The sequence below is a fragment of the Mixophyes fleayi genome, chromosome 3 (genome assembly GCF_038048845.1).
Source record: "Mixophyes fleayi isolate aMixFle1 chromosome 3, aMixFle1.hap1, whole genome shotgun sequence".
Classification (NCBI taxonomy): Eukaryota; Metazoa; Chordata; class Amphibia; order Anura; family Limnodynastidae; genus Mixophyes; species Mixophyes fleayi.
In genome coordinates, this window is record NC_134404.1 from 215,064,701 (window position 1) to 215,086,203 (window position 21,503).

Below are 21,503 nucleotides of genomic sequence, written 5' to 3' on the forward strand. Positions count from 1 at the left end.
CAAAACACCGACTGTGAAGAGGGTATTAACACAAAGGAAACAAACAAGTCATCCCAACAATTTCTTCAACTGTAACTATGGTTTATGCTACTTACAGCACAAAGGTATATTCTGTGTCAATATGGAGTAAAATACATTGGTCTAAATAGAACATTTGTTGAACAATTGTCCATATGAACTAAACCAGAACTTGCAAAATGCATTGTGCTGCAAATATAGGTTCTAAGTACTGTAGTTCTTTGATTCTAAGACACCATTATAAAAGATACACACTAAGAATGAGTCCTATGAATAAAACGCTATAGACACACCTGTGATTCTAAGACTCACTCAGGTTTTAGAGATGTTTATATGGGGAAAAAGGCGCATCTTAGAATCTAAGCAATACGGTATATTCTTGTGGTCCAAATGCTAATTATAAGAATGTTATATTATAACATTTATTTTGAGGCTCTCGAGGAGAGGCCTAAAACCCACATTTGGTCCACAATAGCCAACCCACAGAGCGCTAAACAAAGTTTTGATTTTTTAAACACCACTACAAGTAGAGATGTAGAGGAATTTGCAATCTTCCAACTTAATAAATGAAAAACAAAATGAGACAATGGTACAATATTCAAACTTTTAATAGCAAATTATATGCTAGTGAACAGGAAAATAAAAAGCCCTCACCTGTTGTGACTGTAAATGTTCTGTTCATGTCTAAGGATGAGGAGCGAGAATGTGAGGCGTGAGGTCTTGGTGGAGGGGGCGGTGGTGCTGTATTGTCTGGAGAAGTGCCTGAATGGGACCTGAAATATAAGCAATCATACTTAAAACAATGAAACAACTAGAGAGCAAAACATCCAAAACACTAGTAACTCACCATTAAAATCACCTTTTCACTTTGTACATGTCTTATTTTGTAAATATATTCAAAGAGAGAAAAGCGAATTGTCTGCCCTAATGGACCAGGAAGTCACTCTTAACAGTCTTACCCTCTTCTGAATGTTGAAACGTATACACGCAAGTCACACAATAAACAGAACTGGAGGTGGGCAGCTGCAGCTCACTCTGCACTATTTAAGTAGCATAGTTAACTACAGAGTAGGTGGAACTGACTTTACAAAGCCAAGTTGCCATAGAAACTAGTGTATCAGGGTGTTGGTTAAATATCAGATAGGACACAGGTACAGAAATTATTTCATCATCAGATACTGAGGCAACACCTCTGTGTATGGACTACAAACTGTGGATTTTGAGTGATGCGTTTAGATTACAATCTACAATTTCATTAAGAATATACATTAGCACCAATAGTCAAACACAAGTTCTAAGTAAGTGATCTATAATTGCAATGTATTATAGAGCTTAGTTATTGCCAAAGAGGGTGAAGGTAATGGAAGGGAGATAAAATGTGTGTTAGAGAGTGAGAATATTTTTTTTTAATTAATATATATATATATATATATATATATATATATATATATATATATATATATATATATATATATATATATATATATATATATATATATATATAAATAATAAGCAAAAGGCGCTTAGTGCTTTTATATAAAAACCACCAAAATTGTGACAATACTTATGTGTACCTCATACACAATAAGGATATAAAAGCATACAAATTTATGCAGCAGGCAGCTCCTCAAAAGCAGGCACTCATTTGCAAGTGCCCAAATAATTCTAAAAGACAAAAGGAGAGAGAAGCGCCATGCATAGTGTATTAAATGACCAACAATTAGTCTTCTCAGTGCGACAAACAAGTGAATTGGCCTCATACCAAAAAACGATGAGGGGGATAAGGCGTCTTCTGATTCTTTCCTTTGGATTACCATATCTACCTTGGCCAGGTGGTTTTGAGAGATCCGTGACTACCATCTGGAAAGACTGCAGATAAGCCTATATATGTTATATATTATCGATCTGAATATTTGGAGCCATAAGGACTGGACATCAAGGATCTTTACTATATAGGATGTCGGGAATCTAATTACAGATAAGCTGTCTATTATTCGTTTTTTGGTATGAGGCCAATTCACTTGTTTGTCGCACTGAGAAGACTAATTGTTGGTCATTTAATACTATGCGCGGCGCTTCTCTCTCCTTTTGTCATATATATATATATATATATATATATATATATATATATATATATATATATATATATATATATATTTTATTACACACATTCATACATACACACAGGTATATACACACAAAAATCCTGGTGCGCATTCATTTCTAATTTTCTCTATTTGGTGTCCGAATCTTTTCTGCTTGTTCTTAGTTATGTTTTCATTGAAACAATTTGCTGCAATAACTTAACTTTATTCTAAAAAAAATAATAATATAGTAACAAAAGTAGTTTAAAAAATAAAATAAAGAAACATTTGGCTCTCCAAATATTCAGAACATATTTAGTCACCCATTTAATTTCTCAGACTTTAGGGATATCAAATATACATACTTTTGCCAGCAATGATAGGTCTAATGTAAAATTGTATATGGAGATATGGCTTTCAGGTCTCCTCTCTGCAAATCCCTGGCCCATCCTCCAACAGGGGAAATCACAGGGACCTCAAATTATGAAACCACAGGATCCCCTTTACTAGTGAGAATGCACCAACAACTACTGTATTAGATGTTTGAAGAAATCAGAGAGCTCCCCTCACTGGACCACTGGCTTATAATAACAATGGATGTTTATACACAACTAACATTACACTATACATACACACACATATATATATATATATATATATATATATATATATATATATATATATATATATATATATATATATATATATATATATATACACACACATATATACATATACACACATATATACATATACACACATATACACACACACACACACACACTAGAAAGTAGATAAACATTAATGTGGTAAACAAACCAAAAAAAGAAAACCAATCAGAAAACAGGCACATATCAAGATGACAAAAAATAAAATAGTACTCACCGCTGCCTAGCAACCACATTTCCAATTTCTTCAGGATCAGAGTTGTAGCTGTCTGAGCTGCTATAACCATCTGCTGCAGATTGTAGAAGATATAAAGAAATGGACTATTATGAAAAGGTGACGCAGGTTGCTTATAAAGTTGCTTTATATAGTTATAATTGGGTGTACCCCCCTTGATTTGTATGCAATAAGCATGTCATGCTTTGGATCTGTACACACAAAGACTATAGATATATCTTCCACATTATATTTTAGGAAAATTTGAGAAATTATATAAATCTTAACAAGGCTTTTTTGTCCTTACTGTAACCTACATTGACTTCCTAGGTTTGTACATTAGAAAGTGTTCAGATTTACTACCAGCGGTGAATGGGATTTGAGAGAGTCTGACTTAGAGCAAAGCATACAAAACATTACTGTGAAAACAACCGAGATATATGGACAAAAATTGAGAAAATGTAGTTTGCAAAACAAGCAACAAGTGTAGCAATATCAGGACGGAATCTGGCTCGGCACTACTTATTGCACTGCCTAACTTGCCTGATACTATTCCTAAACAGGTATGATGTGATTATGATAAATTAAGCTAGAACCATATGCAAATATATTTATAAAGTGCTTTACAATTTTAGGTTCTATAAACTACACAGGTGGATGTAGTTCATTTTGTTAATGTACATTTTTTGAAACAAACAAAAGAGGAAATAAATTACGGTACTTACTAACAGGGTTCCCAGAAACAAATTTAACAGAGGAGCTTAAGCTGTTTTCTTCTGGGAGTTCTTGTGGTTTTATGTTCATAGGACTTGTGGGATTAGCAGTATCTTAAAAACAAATGATTAAAAGGCAAATGACTAAATATTCAATATGCAATGAAATTCTAACTGTATTTGTGCACGTTTTCTGCATTTTTCAGCTGTCCAATGTAGCCACTGCTTATAGATCAAATAATATTTGATTAAAAATAGAAAATAAATGGGAAGAGACGATGACTCACCACTTCCAGTTCTTTTTAGCTCCATTTCCTGCATGTGAATTTTACTTGGAGTCATTCGTATTGGAACAGGATGAACAATAGCAGTGTCCTGCAAAGTAAGGGAAATGCTTTTCAGAATGTGAAAGTAAGAAGGATTTTCAGTCATGCATAATAGCAGCTGAGTAATTAGCATGTGCTGCATAAATTGTAGGAAATACAAATACACGATCAAGGTTTACTTGAAACAGCACAGTAGCAATGTAAACAATATATATATATATATATATATATATATATATATATATATATATATATATATATATATATATATATATATATATATACACACACACACACATATACACACACATATACACACACATACATATATACACACACACATACACGTGTAAGAATTCAGATTTTATAGGTATTATTTGCAGGACTTTATGCATATTTTAGGTGTCATATGTAAAATTAAGTACATTTTGCCATATGTAAAGACAGAACTTGCAATAACTTTCCTTGCTATAACAGTAACTCCGAGATAGCGGTTCTCATTTAATGGGTTTATAGGCAGAAAATTATAAATATACACACTGTAGACAGGAAAAAAACAAAAACAGACAATGTCTGATAATTTTTTTTCCATAATAAGCTCTATATTTATTTGTGGTTGTAATAACCCGAAGGGAACAAGGAAGCCACCAACTTACTGGTTTGCGACTCTGTCTAGGGACAGGAACTCTATATTTTTAGATGCATTTCATTTTACACTACATCATAGAATACGGTGACCAAAATTTGATCTCCGTATGATGCACTAGGTAACATTTATGTTGGTAATTTATCCCTTGGGGTTTGTGGTGAGGTTTTACAGAATACGCGATAAAAGATGACAAGTCATGCTGCCGCTTATGCATGGCTTAGCAAAACATTATAAAGAATGTAGATAATGTAAAACAATGTGTCCTGGGTAAAAGCTTTATGTATCTGTATGACTACAGGAGTCCTCACTTACGAAAACATTACCTCATTATATAATGCAAAATTAATATAAACATACATTCATACTCAAAACCTCAGGCCCCATAATGCCTGCATATTGTTATTCTAAATACATTTATAAAATGGCAGCATTATGACAACCAGCATCCTACTGACCTAAGCAGTAAATGCAATGAGGAAGATTAAACTCATTACATTCCAGCAGAAATATGAATATATACATATCAGAATTGTCCACCATTAGAAGCAGTCATTGATCATGCAAAAGAAAATAAAAAAAGAATTACAAAGCTCATAATGAACAGAATTCGGTGTTAATACATTGATTAATTTCAAACAAGCAAGCTATGTGATTGACTTACAGGATCAGCTGGTGCAATGTTAGAATCAAATTGGGTCAGAGTTTGTGAGCTTGAAGAGCGTTCGCTAAATGTCTCCCACTGCTGAACAGACAGAGGAGACACAAGTCAGCATGATAAAAGAGGAGAGGAAAAGAACCAAGCAGAAATAAACCCACACTCATGGGTTACACTGTAAGGTATGCCAATTATACAAGTCTCTGGGGACTGAAGGAGAAAAAAAGAATCTTATATCTGAGGAGATTTCCAAATCGAAACGGTAATGCTTTTTTTTTTTTCCCACACTTCCAGTATTTTAAGATCTTTGGACATGTAATTAGATTTTTTTTGTAATTGGCAAATGCAAAAATACTTATCAGTGCAACCCATTTTCTGCAGAGATTAAACTGGTTGATATCATACTGATTAATGAGACAGGACAACAAGAAATGTGCAATAATAAAGGAGAACAACATGTAATATGTAAAGTCCCAGTAATGCAGCGTTCTTCCCATCACACACTGCTGCTTTATGGAGAATATAGGAGAGAGAGAGAGAACTTCCAGGCGACAAGCCAGGACAGAAGTTACATATCATGCAAAAGATGCCTTGGTCACACCATTTTAAGAGCAAACCAACGGCATCTAACAAAATAATGAAACATGCCCGTCATTTAATATTAGGTTAAAAATATAAAATGAGCGCCAGTACTAACAGAAATATCTATTAGCTTGTTTTAGCAAGGTAAAGCAGAACCTGCCTTTATAGAAGGCAGTGATAAATGCCAGCATGATGGGACCATACTGTATAGCAATACAGTAATACGTAGATAAGCAAGGCATTCAAAGGTCAAAATTGATTTGTATTCCTAAAAAAATCACTCACTATATTACAATATTATTAACGTGAAACCTAAAGCAAACATGCACGTAATCAAGCACAGGTTTACGCTCTCTGTGCAAAGACAAGAAAGTGTATGAGAATATATAGGAAAGCTGGCAGGCTGTGCTGCATGAAACCTGGCTATAAGAGCACACATTTCATTAAAGTGAAAACATGCAATCACCCAATAAAGACCATCAGGCACAGCACACTCAGTAACAAAGTCACTACCATCTACCACTTACAACTCTGACTGAAGAAAATAAGACATTTGACAGGGAGACACGCTTATAGGTTATGGTGGACAGAGGTTTGTTGAAAAAAATACATAACCAATCTTTTCATTGAAAAACACATGAAGTCTTTGTAATCTGGACTTGTAAAGAAAATGATTTAGACAAGTCACCAGCAGAAACATACAAATCTATCCAGCCAACTTGCTCAATTCTACTTATGTACATGGTACAAAGGCTAGACACTTTAGTCCAATGAAATTACTTTAAAATTGTATAACCAGCTACATCTGCTTGTCTCATGCATCTCCTATTTCTAAACAATATGTTTATGCACTTGCCTCCCACCAGTATGAGTGCATGCCCATTTGCACTGGAATTTTATATTACAACATTCTTTCCTTTGGGACCTTGCTGAAAGCCTGCATTTAAGTTCAATTATATGGTCAAATATGATTTTTATGGCCAACTCGGCACCTGAGACTGTTAACATGGCTGACATTCATTGCCTTGCTCATCTTCCTCACTTCTACCAAGAGGAATGTGTGAAAAAGTGATTTCCTCATGGACAAATCTGGTGTCCATAAAATTATGATTATTTTAGTAATTAAAAGCCAAAAAAGCTTTTAAAAAAACTCCTCTGTGCAACTTCGGTCTCATTCCTCAGCTTCCACCCCCAAACAAAATGTTCCTGGAAACATGATGTAGTTTGGTTTAAAAGGAAAATAGGTGAAAAAATGTCTATAATAATGAAGCACATATTTATAAATATTTTGTTTTTCTTTACAAAATGGTCCTTCTCTTATCAAATACATATAACTATATTCTAAAGAGTTTTACATTTTCCACATTCACAGAAGTTCGAAACAATTATGTTGAAAGAAATTCTAATTATTTTTAAAGTGATAGGATTAATAACACCACTTCACACAGTACTTTCTTACCTCACTGCTTTGGTTCATTTCAGGCCAAGTCTGGGTCAATGATGGCATAGAGGGCGATTTACTAGGGGGAGGTTCTGCAGGAGAACTTGAAAATCCTACCTCACTGGACTGATCCCCAGCTAAGAAAACATAAGCAACCAAACAATTACATTTAATCATTCCATATATTCTTCACTGTCCTTCAACTTATACAATATTGTGAGGATTGGAGAGTAAAAAAGGTGTACTGTTAAAATGACTTGTTTTATGCTCATTAACAACGATCCATAAATAACCTTAATTTTACTTCAGTGTGTTCCAAAAGACAGCATATAGTGAGGATTTGATTTGAGGAACACTTGATCATAACGACAGTCTGATCATTCAAGCTCAAGGGCAATTACCCAAAAAGCGCAAAACTTCAGGTGAGGAAAAATGGACAAATTTATTACATCAGTCACAAGACATCAGGCTTCTTAATTTCCCAAAGTTGATTAAATTGAATACATTTAACAAAGCAAAAGTATTGACACTTTAAGCAACAAGCTGCTGTGAGTCATGTGAAGTAATCCTGATACTGAAAGAGTTAAGTATGAAATATATGCATGTATGTTAGCAATGACAGACTTTTCACTTTAATGCATTAGGATTAAGCAATATATTATTTGGTGGATTGTACTGATACAAAGCTACAAAATCAAAGGAGTTTAGTGCTGGATTTTCACAATAATGTTATAGAGTTGAGTGCAGGCTGATTCTATTCTACGTGATGAGTGCATGGAAAATTTAGACACAAAATGTAAAGTCTGAAATACCTGCAGAGTCTTCTAAATCTATAAGTTTAGGCATTAAGCTTTCAGGCAGTTTTTCAGGTAAATCATATCCATTTTTTCGAGCCACTACAAGATGAAAAGCAGCACAGAATTCATCCAAAGTCAATGCCCCATCCTTATCAAAATCTGAGAGCTCCCTGCAACAAAGAACAATACACATTTTAAAGAACAAACAACTCACCAGCACATAAAACTAAATTTAAATGAATGATGAAAATTTGAAATACATCCATGTTCCAAAACTGAAACAAGTTGATTTGCATATTCTCAATGGATGCCTATTATTTATAGCGTTATTATTCAGATTTAAGGCCAGTGCTTGAAACGCTCTGTGTGATATGGTCTACTCAAATATAAGAGTATGTCTATATTAAGCACTTTTCCAAAACTGCTGTCTGTGCCATTAAAGCATTCATGTGACATCATAAATTTTAGTCACAGAAACTAAGGATTTGAAATTGTAGCAATTAAATAATAGATCATTCTGGATGCACACACATTAATTTAAAAAACAATGATAAATGGGATGTTAGAGCTTAACATGGTGTACACATGAAGAAAAACAAAGCTGAAAAATAAACTAAACACAAATCACAGAAAAATGTGAATTGTGCACTTGCATTTATAAATTGGCGCCAGCATTGTGCCAACCAGTCCTAAAAGTGCCCCACTGTAAAGCACTACACCTCCAGGATTACCACTGTGCCTCAAGACAGACACCACCCCCCCCCTGAAAAAAACCCCAAAAAACTAAACACAAAATTGAACTATAAATATGCAGATTCTAAAGTCTTTCTGCTCAATACATCATATCTTTAGTTGCCAAGAACATACCAAGTACACATATGCGAGTGCCAGGCAACAAAATTAATTTAGGGCTTATATAGGAGGCCAAACAAGATCTGGAAGAAAGAATGGAAGTCACTTCCAGCCTCACTGGTCCTGTTAGTATGGCCAGCAAGGAGTGCAAGCAAGACCAATCTGCGCCATCTGCAGTAGTCTTTCCGCTACATTCACAAACATGACCCTTAATGGTTTTGATAGGGCCATTGCAGCATCAGGGTAGTTTTCGGGCTCTATGTGAGGTGATATTGGGCAATTGACCAATATTGGCTGTAATATAGCAGCATGTATTTCCAAGCATAACACAAGCACCTCATTGAAATCTAGTCTGTTAATGGATTGTGCTTTGACATAAAAACTATGTCTAAATGGCATGGCTAAATTTGCAAGATTGGGAGTTCCTTCAAACCTAAAACACATGAATATAGAAAACAAGTGTTCTGTGTATCAGTAACAAAACAAAAACCTTACCAAATGTGAGAAAGCTCTGGAATGGGAAGTTTAGACTTTGTAAAGAATTCCTTTGCAGCAGATCCTAGAAAGAAAACATTCTTTATTATACAAAGGGAAAAATTAAAATAAAAAAATAAAGGTACTCCATGATGCATTCTTATACCAACATATCTTATTTGCACCATTTACTCTTTCAAAGATGAGAAATGTGAGCTCTCATGTTCTATGAATTCAAATTTTTCAGTACTACCAGTCAACACATATTGCTGTAAGTCCTGTGTTATGTTAAGAATTTACATAGTATATTTAAAAGTAAAAATGTCAAAACTAATTTTACTTCTTAAAACACGCACACAAAACAGCCCATTTGATGATTCAAGATTTGCATAATACTAGTATAAATAAAATCATTGTTCTTTTATCTATGTTGAAAGACCAGTTTGTCCAGGTATAAATCCATTAATAGCAGGATTTGCATAATAATGTATTGCTATCCAAAATAAAATCTAGCTCTAAGTGAACTCAATATTTCTTAACCCCTTCAGACGGAAGGGTTGTTATAAACTGCCGTTCTGGAAGTCACATATCTCTAAATAGATGTTTATAAACAACAATTAAAAAGGAAGGTACTCATGAACAATTATCTGGTTTCTGATTTTCTTGGACAGTGGCTGTCAAGTGGTCCATCAACAGATCACCATTTTTTAGGTATCCTTCAACTGTCTTCTGGTGAACACAGTGTAGTCCAAACCACCACTGACTGGCAGGTGCATAACTGCCTATAAATTACAATCCCAAGATGGTAACCCCATTCTGATGGGCACACAAACACAGGTCTCTGGTTGTCAATGACATAATCACAGCACATGGTGTTCAGAACATAACTATGCGTTTCTAAGGCGGAGGTGTGCATTAGAAAGGGATATCACACGGCAACATCACTACGATATCCCTTTAATGCCAAGCAAAAATGATTTCAAAATTAGATATCCTCTGCAAGTCTGCACCAACAGCTAAAATGCCAAAGGTAAAAAAATTAATTAAAAAAATATGCCATCTCTCTACTTAAGAAAATGGCAAGCTAATTTTTGCAGTGAATTGTTTTTTGCATCTGTTTTCCTGTATATTACAAAATATGCAAAGTGACCACTCTATTATGTACACCTGCTCATTAAAGCTTGGTGAAGAGATTCAGTTGTTCACCATAATAGAAATTAAAAGTTTGATTTGGGTAACTGATTGGAAAGATTGTGACACACATGGTGGTTGGAGCATCTCAGAAAATGCTAACCTCCTGGGATTTACACACACACACACACACTTCTCTGGAGTTGGTTGAGAATGGTGCACAAAACAAAAAACATCCACTGATTGGCAGTTCTGTGAACGAGAACACCTTGTTAATGAGAATGACCAGACTGGTTCAAGCCAAAATGTAGAAGCACCAAGTCCCTTCTGTATAGAGTGATGGAATGAAACTGGTGTTACTGTGACAGAGCTTCATAAAGAATTCACAGCACACTCTAATGTTTTGTATCTTTATTCCCAGTGAACCTCAGATATAGTGCCAATATGTAAAAATGGGTCTGGACAATGTGATATCAATATATCTCTGGCCACTTAGAGTGTTAAACTGGCTTGATGAGCAATTGACAAAAAGGTACAGTAAGCTTGCTGTAGCTTCACTCCATGTGTACAACACTCTAAGTTTGTCTCAATCAGGCCAAACCATGTATACTCTACATTTTGTGAACAGTCCTTGCTCTTGTATTGTTATGTAGAAGGGTACATTGAGAGGTACTTTGAAGGGTTTTGACACTTCGGACGAGCCATACTCCCCCCCCCCACACACACACACACACACAAGACAATAAAAACCTAATTCATAGATGCTCAAGCATTTTCTTTGGAGAAAACTTGAGGTACAACCATGGTGAATGAGAGACGGTACATTTTCACACTCCAAGATGTGGCCCTACCCACAAAATCCATGTGCGATTTTACACAAAAAAATAATAAAAAAAAGGATATGCCCATCTGGATGTAGTCTAAACAACACTATATTAGACTTAATGACTTACGGTACCATAAGAGCCTTTAACAGAAAGCATAGCTGTCAGATCACACAGTGCCATGTTTTTGAACAGCGCCACACAGTGACCAAAGCTCATTAGAGTGCTCTGGTCACAGACCGATGCTGTACCATATAACTACCATCAGCACTGTTGTCAGTTACAAAACTCTAAGTTTATACTTCCTTCTGAACTTTTATTGTACATTGGTGCTAGAAAGTTTGTGAAGCCTTTTATATTAACACACAAAAGGATATACTTTTACTTTATTGATCAAAATTCAGACAGGATTCACAAACTTTCTAGCACTACTATACTTGGACATTAATAGGCTCTGGGCGCCAAGACGGGGAGCAGGTACAAAGTACTGTGGCCCTGGCCTGTGTGTAGTAGGAGTAGCAGGTGGAGTTACCAAGCTGGTGTGCCCTGCCCCCTTCCATGGCTATGTAAGGGGCCCCAAGTAGTTGCAGGATCGGAGCCCAAAATTTCTCTTGGCAGCCCTGAGTAGGCTATATGTTGACAAAATGGAATTCTCCGTTATACATTTGGGCTTTGGAATGTACTGTATGTGTTTTGTATTGTGCCGTTATATAATGGACAGTTTGGTATGTAACATCAAGTCGATATACAGCACCCAATATTGACATCTTCCCGGAAGAAAAACAAAAACCATGCACGTAATACTTATTCACTTACGCCACTAAAAGGATATCCTTCCACCACACTACTCATTAATGTGTATGTAATATATCCTATTGCTGTGGCAGTGCACCAATAATAATAGAAAAAAAATATTTGGTAGGTCTATGAAGGTATAGACATGCAATTTGCTATTCGAATACAATTATCTCCAGTTTCGTAAAAATTGGTCGATGAAGTGATAAATGGGTTGAGGTGTCCGATGAAACGAGTTTTATAACACTGTAACTACAGTGTTCCTCGTTTCTCACATGACGTGGATTATAGCAAGTACTTTTTATAGCCCATGTTTTTGTCCCCCAGCTCAACAGTCTACAACTGCAGTGATTAATTATATGTGGATAAGGGGACATTGTAGCTCATTGTAAATATGTATATTGCGTATTGTTGATGTGGCAGTGAAGTTGTTATTCATTGCCCTTAAACTGAAGCCAGTTGGGTTATGGGTAAGGATTAGGTGGTGTCCTTCTTGACAAGTGTCTTCCAGAATAACCGTGTCTCCATTCACAGAGCAGGTATGATCTACCAATGGCTTGATGAGCAGCATACTGATGTTACCCATATGTTATGGCATTCTCAGTCAACAGATCTGAACCCAATCATATATTTAGGAGATATTCTGGAACCACACCTGAGACAGCTTGTTCCATCATTTGAGTTTCCTATGGATGAAAGGTCTGCCCCCCCCCCCCCCCCCCTTCTCCCAAGCAATCATCCACAGCACCGGCCACTTAGGTAAATCCACCAAAAGAAACACTAAGTGGCCACTGGTGAACACAATATAATCACACAGAGATGTGCTAAATGAGAGAAAAAAAACTCCAATATATCAAGTGAAGATAATTCCAGTATACTAGAAGGAGGTTGAAAAATCACTCACACAATACTATGAATTTTACATGTTATTTCACGAGTAACACTGAGGCTGCTCACCACCACACTGGACCAGATCAGGAAACCACACATACTAACTTGCAATTTCTTCTACTCTATAGGAAAAAAAAATTATTAGCATCACTTGATATATAGGAGTTCTTTCACTCAGAGCCTTCCAGTTTGTTTCTTAACATACTTAATTTGTTCCCAGCCTGCACTGTTTAATCTATACTAATCACTAGTGCAATGTATTTTTGACTAAAGTTTTTGAGGTTCAGTCCCTTTAACCACTTTAGTATGAAGGACAAGTGGGACTCAAAGAAGTTGACATACTTTCCTGTTCCCTCACAGCTATTTCCTGTAGGTGGTGGACAGAGGAGAGGCTTAAAGTAGTCATTGTGGCACGTGATGATCTCATTAAGCCCTGACTCCTCAGCTACTGTCTACAGAAAAATAATGAAAAGCTAAACATTTAAATATCTGTAGCTATAGCTACTGACCTAGGGCACTTTGATTATACTTACTGTCACCAGACCATCACACAGCCAATTAAATGAATATTCTTTGAAAAACAATATTCCTTTATTGATCACTTTTGAAAACACTCACATTTTTAGTGATACGTCACACATTACATGCAGCACAAGTTGATATGAATGGGATTAAGATAGATGTGGGGTTGCGCTCAGTCTTTTACAAGCATAAATGACCAGGACTGGAGTATATAAATGGCTTGCTCCGTGTCTTAACAAAATTGATTGGAATGTACATTTTTTATACTTGTGAAAAAAAAACCCAACTTTCTACATATCAAAAAATATCAATCAACGAGTTCTCGTCAACTCCTAAAATTTGATAAATCTAACATCATTTGAATAACAACCCATAACGTAATTTATTCAACAAGTAAATAAGCCAATATGAAGAAGCCATATGTGAAAAAGTAAACCCATACTGTTTCATGTTGAAAAAAAATAGGTAATTTATGTCTTACAAGTAACCCCAGTAATCGCTCTGACAAAATGGCAATGCCCATGATAAATGGTGCAGATTAAAATGCTGTAATCAGCCCTTCCTGTAGTCAAGGATACTGGTTGGAGGGGAAAACGGAAATGGGAGGATACAACTCAAGGTGCCCACCGATGCCACTCAGGAAAGGAGGGAGCAAAAATTTGAACAATTTCAAAGAGGAAGCAGAGAAGCCATCTTGCAAGAATGTGAAGAAGCTGCAGGACTGAAAGTGTGTGCCTATAACTAGCCTGTCTGCTCTGCTTCAACACTTCAGAGTCCAGTCAGTGAGGAGGTTCGGAGAGCCTAACCTCTTCTAGAATTGGTAAGTGTCCAGTTTGTGAGCAATGTTTTACAAGGGACTGTGAACCTTTGGGTGAGCGGTGTAAAGAGCTACTTCTGTGGGCATACAAAACTAGCCCTGGCCAAAGAGGGAAATGTTTAGTCACAGTGGATTGCTAATGAAGCTTGCCAGAGCCCTGCCTCCACTGTGGCAGATAAGTGTAATAATTAATTTAAATATATAGGCACATGCTGCCAAGACACTGCAATTTTCCATTATTCCTGAGTTGGGCTATAACAGACTCATTTAACTGAATCAGATAAAGACACTAATGAGTTTATTAACTGGTACCTCATTTGCAGATAAGCGTGAAAGTAATCACTGCACACATATACACTAATACAAGTAGTGCACCAAAAGGTACCCAACCATAATATACATGTGTTATTTGCTTTAAGTAGCCAGAGTGAAAAATACTGCAAGTGTTATTGTCACTAATTAACTACAGCAAAGAATCTCAATATCAAAGAGTAGGTTTACATCCCAGTGTTTAATGTCTGAGCTGTTACTGCTATTCAGCCCTGTGTTGTTTTAGTGATTTATATATTCATCTGACAGGTTGCTCTAAGTCTATTTTGTCTTTCAGAGTCTATATTTCTATTGTCAAAGTATATCATCATCATCATTTATATAGCACCAACATATTTCGTAGCGTTTTACAATTAGGGACAAACACAGTAAACTAACAAACTGGGTAAAACGGCCCTGCTCACTAGCTTAAAGTATATTTAATTCTATTGTACTAAGCAGAGTTTATTTGGCTAAATGAGTTTGTGGTCAGTCTTGACAAGCAACCAGGTTTAACTTGGACATGGTTTTCTATGTCAGTGTGGTAAGCCCATAGGTACATACATTTTGTTTGAGAGATGCATCTATTGCATTTTATAGGTTACACCTGTTTACACGGTGCCATCTACTAGATGTTAATTCTTTTTTCCAATCACCCTTCCCTTAATAAACGTAATAATGTTTATTCAAAAATAAATGTACCAAGGTGGTTTTCACATTTATGCACTGTGTTTACCCTGAGATGTGTTGTTCCATGGTAACGCGAGGTACCAACAACCTCAGATAGAGCAAAGGAATTAAGCACACTTTAATAAAGGTTCTGGCTCAGCCAATCAGGTGGAGCATTCCATCAATTTACCAGTTATATCCTAGACCACTATGAATTCCAATAGCTCATAATTTGACAGCAGTTGACAATCTTCCAAGAGTTTTTTCCAGCAATTTTCCCACAAAAATCAGATCTCATGATGCATAGAGAAATAACAAAACACCTAAAAAGCTATACTCAGGGATCTACAGACCAATGTCAACATATTTAAAGTTCATGATTCTACCATGAAATAAATGAAATAAAGGCTGACCAATGATGGAAGGATAGTCAGGAAATGCTCTTTGCCTCAACCCCCCCCCCCCCCCCCAAACCATTGCAGTAAGGTTTATTTGGGCATAATTGCATCCGACAGAAATACAAGACTTCTGGAAAAATGTCATCTGGACAGAAGAGACAAAAGTGTAGTAGTCTTGTCACATAATGCACAATACCATGTTTAGAAACTACAAAACACTGCATATATTCATGATCATTTATTTCTGTAGTGCTCAATATTATCTGGAAAGAAATGCATAATATAATCATCCACATCCGTCCCTGCCCCATTGGAGTTTACTGCCTAAATTCCCTACCACAAAAAAAACAGATAAAAATTTTTTTTAATCAAATGTCAACTAACTACCACCTAACATCAAAGCAACCAGCAAGCATAGAAATGATGATTGATTGTGGTTAGTTTGCAGTCATAGGACCTATATGCCACACAATCAATTCCTGTTTATACCAGAGTATACTAGTGAAAATTATGCAGCGTTTGCTCAGCAACTAAAGATTGTCAGATATTGGACACAGGACAATGATCCTAAAGCTGGGTACACACTACAGAAATTTCAACCAACTTTTTATGCCGAGCGATTTTACATGTGATCGATGGTCCGATCGCTCGGTCCATGGACTGCATACACACTAGCCTTGTTTAGGACGATAAAGGAAAGAGCGGACGTCCCTTTAGCGACTTTTTACAGCCATGTTGTCGTGAGCAATGACTAATTTCGTACTCACTGTTGTGGATCGGTCGGAAGTTTATACATACTACACAGTGGAAACGAGATTGGAACGAAAATATTAAACGGTACGACCAACCAAATGAGGCGATAATCGTCCGTTTGGGCAGACTTTCGACCATCGTGTCACTGTATACACTGACTCGACTTTTGAACGAGCGGTCGTATGTCGGCTGATTTAGCCGATTATTGGACGATGACAGTGTAGTGTGTACCCAGCTTAAGTAAACCAGAAAATTTGCAACTGAAAGTCTGAGATAAAAATCAAGGTCTTGGAATGGCTAAATACCTTATAAGAGCTGTCTATATATTTAAACATAAATGAATTGAAGCAGTGTTGTAAAGAGGAGGGGTACAAGAAAAGACAAACTCATACACAAAACAATAACTCCAAATTATCACTGTTAAAGCTGGATCTGCAAGCTAGTGAATCATGGTATGTCTATATATTTTCACACATGGCTTATTAATATTGGCATACTTTTTGTTGAATAAATAAGTAAAATCTGTTATGTATTTGTCAAATGAGATTAGATTTTTACATTTCAGGAATTTGTGAGGACTAATGATGTTCTAGTATGTAAAACACAGAACTGGAAGGAGGTATGCTCTCTTTTACACATGACTATTTACAGCCACCCCAACTTTCATTGCTTCTCTACAGAGAGGAGGAAACTCTGCATAATCATTTCATTAGGATTAAGGTTAACATTTTATTTAAAAGGTCTCTGAAAAGCAAGTAAGAGGAGAATGATACTGAAGGAGTATTTTTTTCTAAAAAAGAGGGTCCTTAAGTTGCAGATAGTACAACTTGTAAAACATACAGCGAAACAGAAAATATAATCACTATGTTATGTCAATATAGTTGAGTCACAAGGGAAACTTGTCTTAACATGCAATTTAACACACTTGAAAATGGTGTAAATGTTTGTATTCTTCCTGCAGAAAGCTGTCCCAAGTTTTTCATAGAATGGATCACATGCAACACAGTCTGAATCCTACTGAAAATAACTTGAGAAACAGTGAGAATGTTCACGGACATCCTTACCTGGGATGAATCCATTTAGGTCAGGCTGAATATTTTTGAATTGATTTACATAATACTGCCTTTGTTCATCAGTGATCTTCCATGGATCATCATAACTAGTGGATTGTCTACGAATTTCGTTTGTAGTGGTGGCTGATGCCACAGTGCGCACAGTTGTCTGGTCCTGGAATTAGAAGTTAATTCTTTCCTCAGTGTTAATCACACAGATTGCAAGAGAGTGGGGGAAGACAGGCCTTTTGGAGCAATGCAGGCTGATATATGTTTATTTATTATCAAACTGGATATTAGACGGTGTGAAAACACTACTGAGGAACAAAGACACAAAAAACAGCAAATACATCAGATAGCTTGTGTGGACGTTTTTCCATTTTGTATTGAGATTTCCCAGCTAGTAAAGCAAAGACGAAAAACTTCTGTTAAATACTCTAACACGTAAAGGACAAAAACAGGGGAAACCAAAAGTAAAAAGGAGCATGAGCAAAGCTATGGAGAGTGCATGTGGATGAAAGCAATGCAACTAAATAAATTGGTCATCTACAATAAACTCATACGCTTATTGTAATGCTTTACAATAAACATTAAATTAGCTGACCCAGAGCTACATACCATAAAGCAATTACAACAATCCATACACAAACTGAACATAAAGTAATCCAATTGCTTCTGAAATGGCTCAAAAACTTTCACTGGTAATATGATCTACTTTTTTCTTACATTTCTGTGTAGCTTTATGTCACACAATAGTCCTAATGATGTACTCTATTCATGAAACAAAAATCATTGTTCCAATAACAAAACATGCAGAAATAACAGGGAACGCCTGTTTTATAAAAGGCCTAAAAAAAAAAAAAAAGAAAAAAAAAAAAGGAGGAGGAGGAGGAGAACATTTGAAAAAGAACTAATTTAGTAGAACTACAAAGTATTAAAGCACAGATATACTCCAGGAAAGATTAGAACTGAAGTATTAGGGTATCAGCTAATAATGCATTCTGGTCGCTGGCCTTCAAACAATTAACCACTAAAATTTTTAATAAAGTAGTATTTAGAGTTTGATATAAAGCTAGTTATAGCCTTAGCGTTAAGCAGCAAAGAACTTTCCACTATTTCTTTAAATGCATAAAATAAGTCGCGGCAAAATGAAAGGCAAAAAAAAAAAAAAAAAAAAAAAAAGCCATTCGAATGAAGCAAATTAAAGGAAGCAAATGAATACGCAACTAATAAAATGTCACACCTGGACAGAGGCAGGATGCATGGCTAAAAGAGCACTGCTTGGTGGGGTATCTGCAAAACTGACCCAATTTTCCTGATGTGGAAGTGGAGAGTGTGCAGGCCATATTCCTTCCCCAGATGAACTACCTGCAACAAAAGGCAACGTAAAGTCAATTATATGACAGTATAGCTACAGTTTGCAAAACACACACAATATATATATATAGATATAGATATAGATATATATATATATATATATATATATACACATACACTCATGTCTCATATTGTGTGCAAAATATCTGCTCCCATTACATTATTAGGTCTAAGCCCTCAAATCAGAAAATGCAATGCACAGAAAAAGACGACATCAGAGAGGCATTTAATTGTGCCAAACCTGTTGATTCATTTTGAAGTATTATTGTAAAGTATAAAACTAAAGGTCTGTGTTTATTTTCCCTTGAAACAATTTAGCTCCAGAGGATTAGTGCTTTGCCAAATGAGATGAGATTAGCAGGATTTGTTTTATATGACCAAAGGGCAGTTTGCAATCACCTGTTTGTGCTTCACTGTAAGGTGTCCAAAGCGGCCCAGACCCCGTCACAGGCCGTTCACTGTTTCCTCCACTGGCATGCCGGCTGTGCTTCCTCCATGAATGTGGAGATGAAGGTGGGGATTGCTGAGGGGATACGACGGGTGATGTGGACTCCTTACATGAAAGGGGGAAAAGAATAAAGTTGTTAGTGGACCTATATCATCATTGGAGAACAAAACTATCAACTTACAAAAATTATAGACATCCATTAAAAGAAAAAAAAAAAGTCGATTCCAAATCTGATGCACAAAACAGTCCTCATCCAAATAAATTTTCTGTATGTTACGTGAAACCTAGCATCTAGTTTAAGTATAACTTTTATTAATTATTAGTAAAATTGTTGCAATTTAAAAGCAGCAAATTATATAAGTGATTACATGAATAAAAATGTGATTTTAAAACTGCTTGTGCGACTCTCAATCTCTATATTATCCTGTTTTTTATTTTGGAATTGAAGGGTTATTTATATGGATATTATATTCATTCTCCCAATCTTCACTTCTATTTATTAGAAGGATTAGTTGTTCGTCTAGAAGGGTGTCAGTATTAGATGTTGGGTAATTTCTAAAGCACTCTATTAGTAACACTAGTGTAACATTACCTTTCTTTATAAAAATTGTAGACATGCCTGCAGCCTTGATTTTATGTTTTGATAAATATCAAGGTTTAAATTTTAAAGAGTGTGCACTGATGCCATGTGTGTGTGTTATACAGTCTCCTTCAATTAATTTTTGAGACACCTACATTTTCATGTTATCTGAAGAAACTGGAATCCAGGTTACAAAAAACATTTTTCCCCTAAACAGCTAACTCAATTCTCAGCCTCGCACAGCTTACAAGGTCATTTGTCCTCCTCTAGAAATGTGAAGAGGAAGGTGATTGTTACTATCTCTCAACAGCAGTAGTTCCCAAACTGTGCGCCTAGGCTCCCTGGGGTGCCTCGGCGATCTCACAGCCTGGGTGCTTCGGCCAGGACCAGTGGTAAGCAAGGCGGGGGACTACTTGGTAATAATTTTGGCATAGGGGTGCCTTAAAAACATTATGGAGACCCTAAGGGTGCCTTGAACTGAAAAAGTTTAGGATCCACTGCTCTACAGAACGGGCAGAGAGTAGTGATCATAGTCCCCACTGCCTCCCCATCATGTCGGTCATGTCTCAGGTGTTCACAATCGTGCTCATATGACTGATCTGATAATAGTGGCTGTTTATTGAAAAACTGTTTTTCAGCAATGCTGACTGAGGTCACCTGAGGAGTGCTTTTAATAAGTAGTAATAATTATTATTATTATTATTAAGAATTAGTAGTCCCTTAAATTTTTCTCATCTCTGATGTGCAGCCTCCATAATCTCCATTTATCTTGTTGACAGCCACTCTCCGTTATATGTACCTATAAAACTGGCTACTCAATGCATGGTTGGGGTCTATATATAGATAACAAATTAAGGCGTCGATCAAATCCAAGGTTAGGATAGAGTTGCATCAACTGGTGGTCTATAGAAATTACATCAAAAAGTTAGGAGCCAGCAGTACATTTTTAAGCTCTGTTACTACATGGCTCCTGGTAGTTATAATACATGCAAAAGGTTACATTTTAAGGATACAAATAATTGGAAATAGATGGTAGCTGTATAACAGTTATAACATCTAAAGATCTAGGACTTGAGATTTAAGGTGCCCATACAAACTGCAATTTATTAACATGCAATGAAGCCGATTTAGAGAATATATGGGCCCAAAAAGACTGGCGCTGAACCAGATGTCTGTCGCATTAGGCAGTAAATGCAACTGGACGATGACCAAGTGGACAACATATGCAACAGGGTTACAAAACTGCTGGATCTCTAAGATCATGGCCAATCAGACAGATGTGTCCACTGGCAGTAAGGCAGGGTTTATACTTGCCTCATGTATAGACAACTCTGGAGGGTAAAACATTGCTCTTAAGAATTAACTGTAGATCTGCAATAAAGGGTTTGGACCATGCCCATAACGCATCTACCATGCTACAATTGAGGACAGAAGCATCTGACTCACAGCACTTTGATCTACAGG

At 36.1% G+C, this 21,503-nt stretch overlaps 1 protein-coding gene across 5 annotated transcripts in view; it reads right to left on the bottom strand.

Annotated features, from left to right (window-relative positions):
* Positions 1-21,503, bottom strand: part of REPS1 (RALBP1 associated Eps domain containing 1) — a 58,295-nt gene that overhangs the window by 11,560 nt on the left and 25,232 nt on the right. For 2 of the 5 annotated variants that reach the window (XM_075203104.1, XM_075203108.1), the window contains exons 4-14: positions 19,411-19,564; positions 18,878-19,002; positions 17,647-17,809; positions 9,495-9,558; positions 8,163-8,317; positions 7,369-7,487; positions 5,334-5,414; positions 3,985-4,072; positions 3,710-3,811; positions 2,988-3,060; positions 673-791 (exon numbers count right to left, since the gene is read on the bottom strand). In XM_075203104.1, the coding sequence (XP_075059205.1) occupies positions 673-791; positions 2,988-3,060; positions 3,710-3,811; positions 3,985-4,072; positions 5,334-5,414; positions 7,369-7,487; positions 8,163-8,317; positions 9,495-9,558; positions 17,647-17,809; positions 18,878-19,002; positions 19,411-19,564 (1,243 nt within the window). The remainder of the gene's footprint in view (positions 1-672; positions 792-2,987; positions 3,061-3,709; positions 3,812-3,984; positions 4,073-5,333; positions 5,415-7,368; positions 7,488-8,162; positions 8,318-9,494; positions 9,559-17,646; positions 17,810-18,877; positions 19,003-19,410; positions 19,565-21,503) is intronic. The other 3 variants (XM_075203106.1, XM_075203105.1, XM_075203107.1) reach the window with 3 other exon arrangements.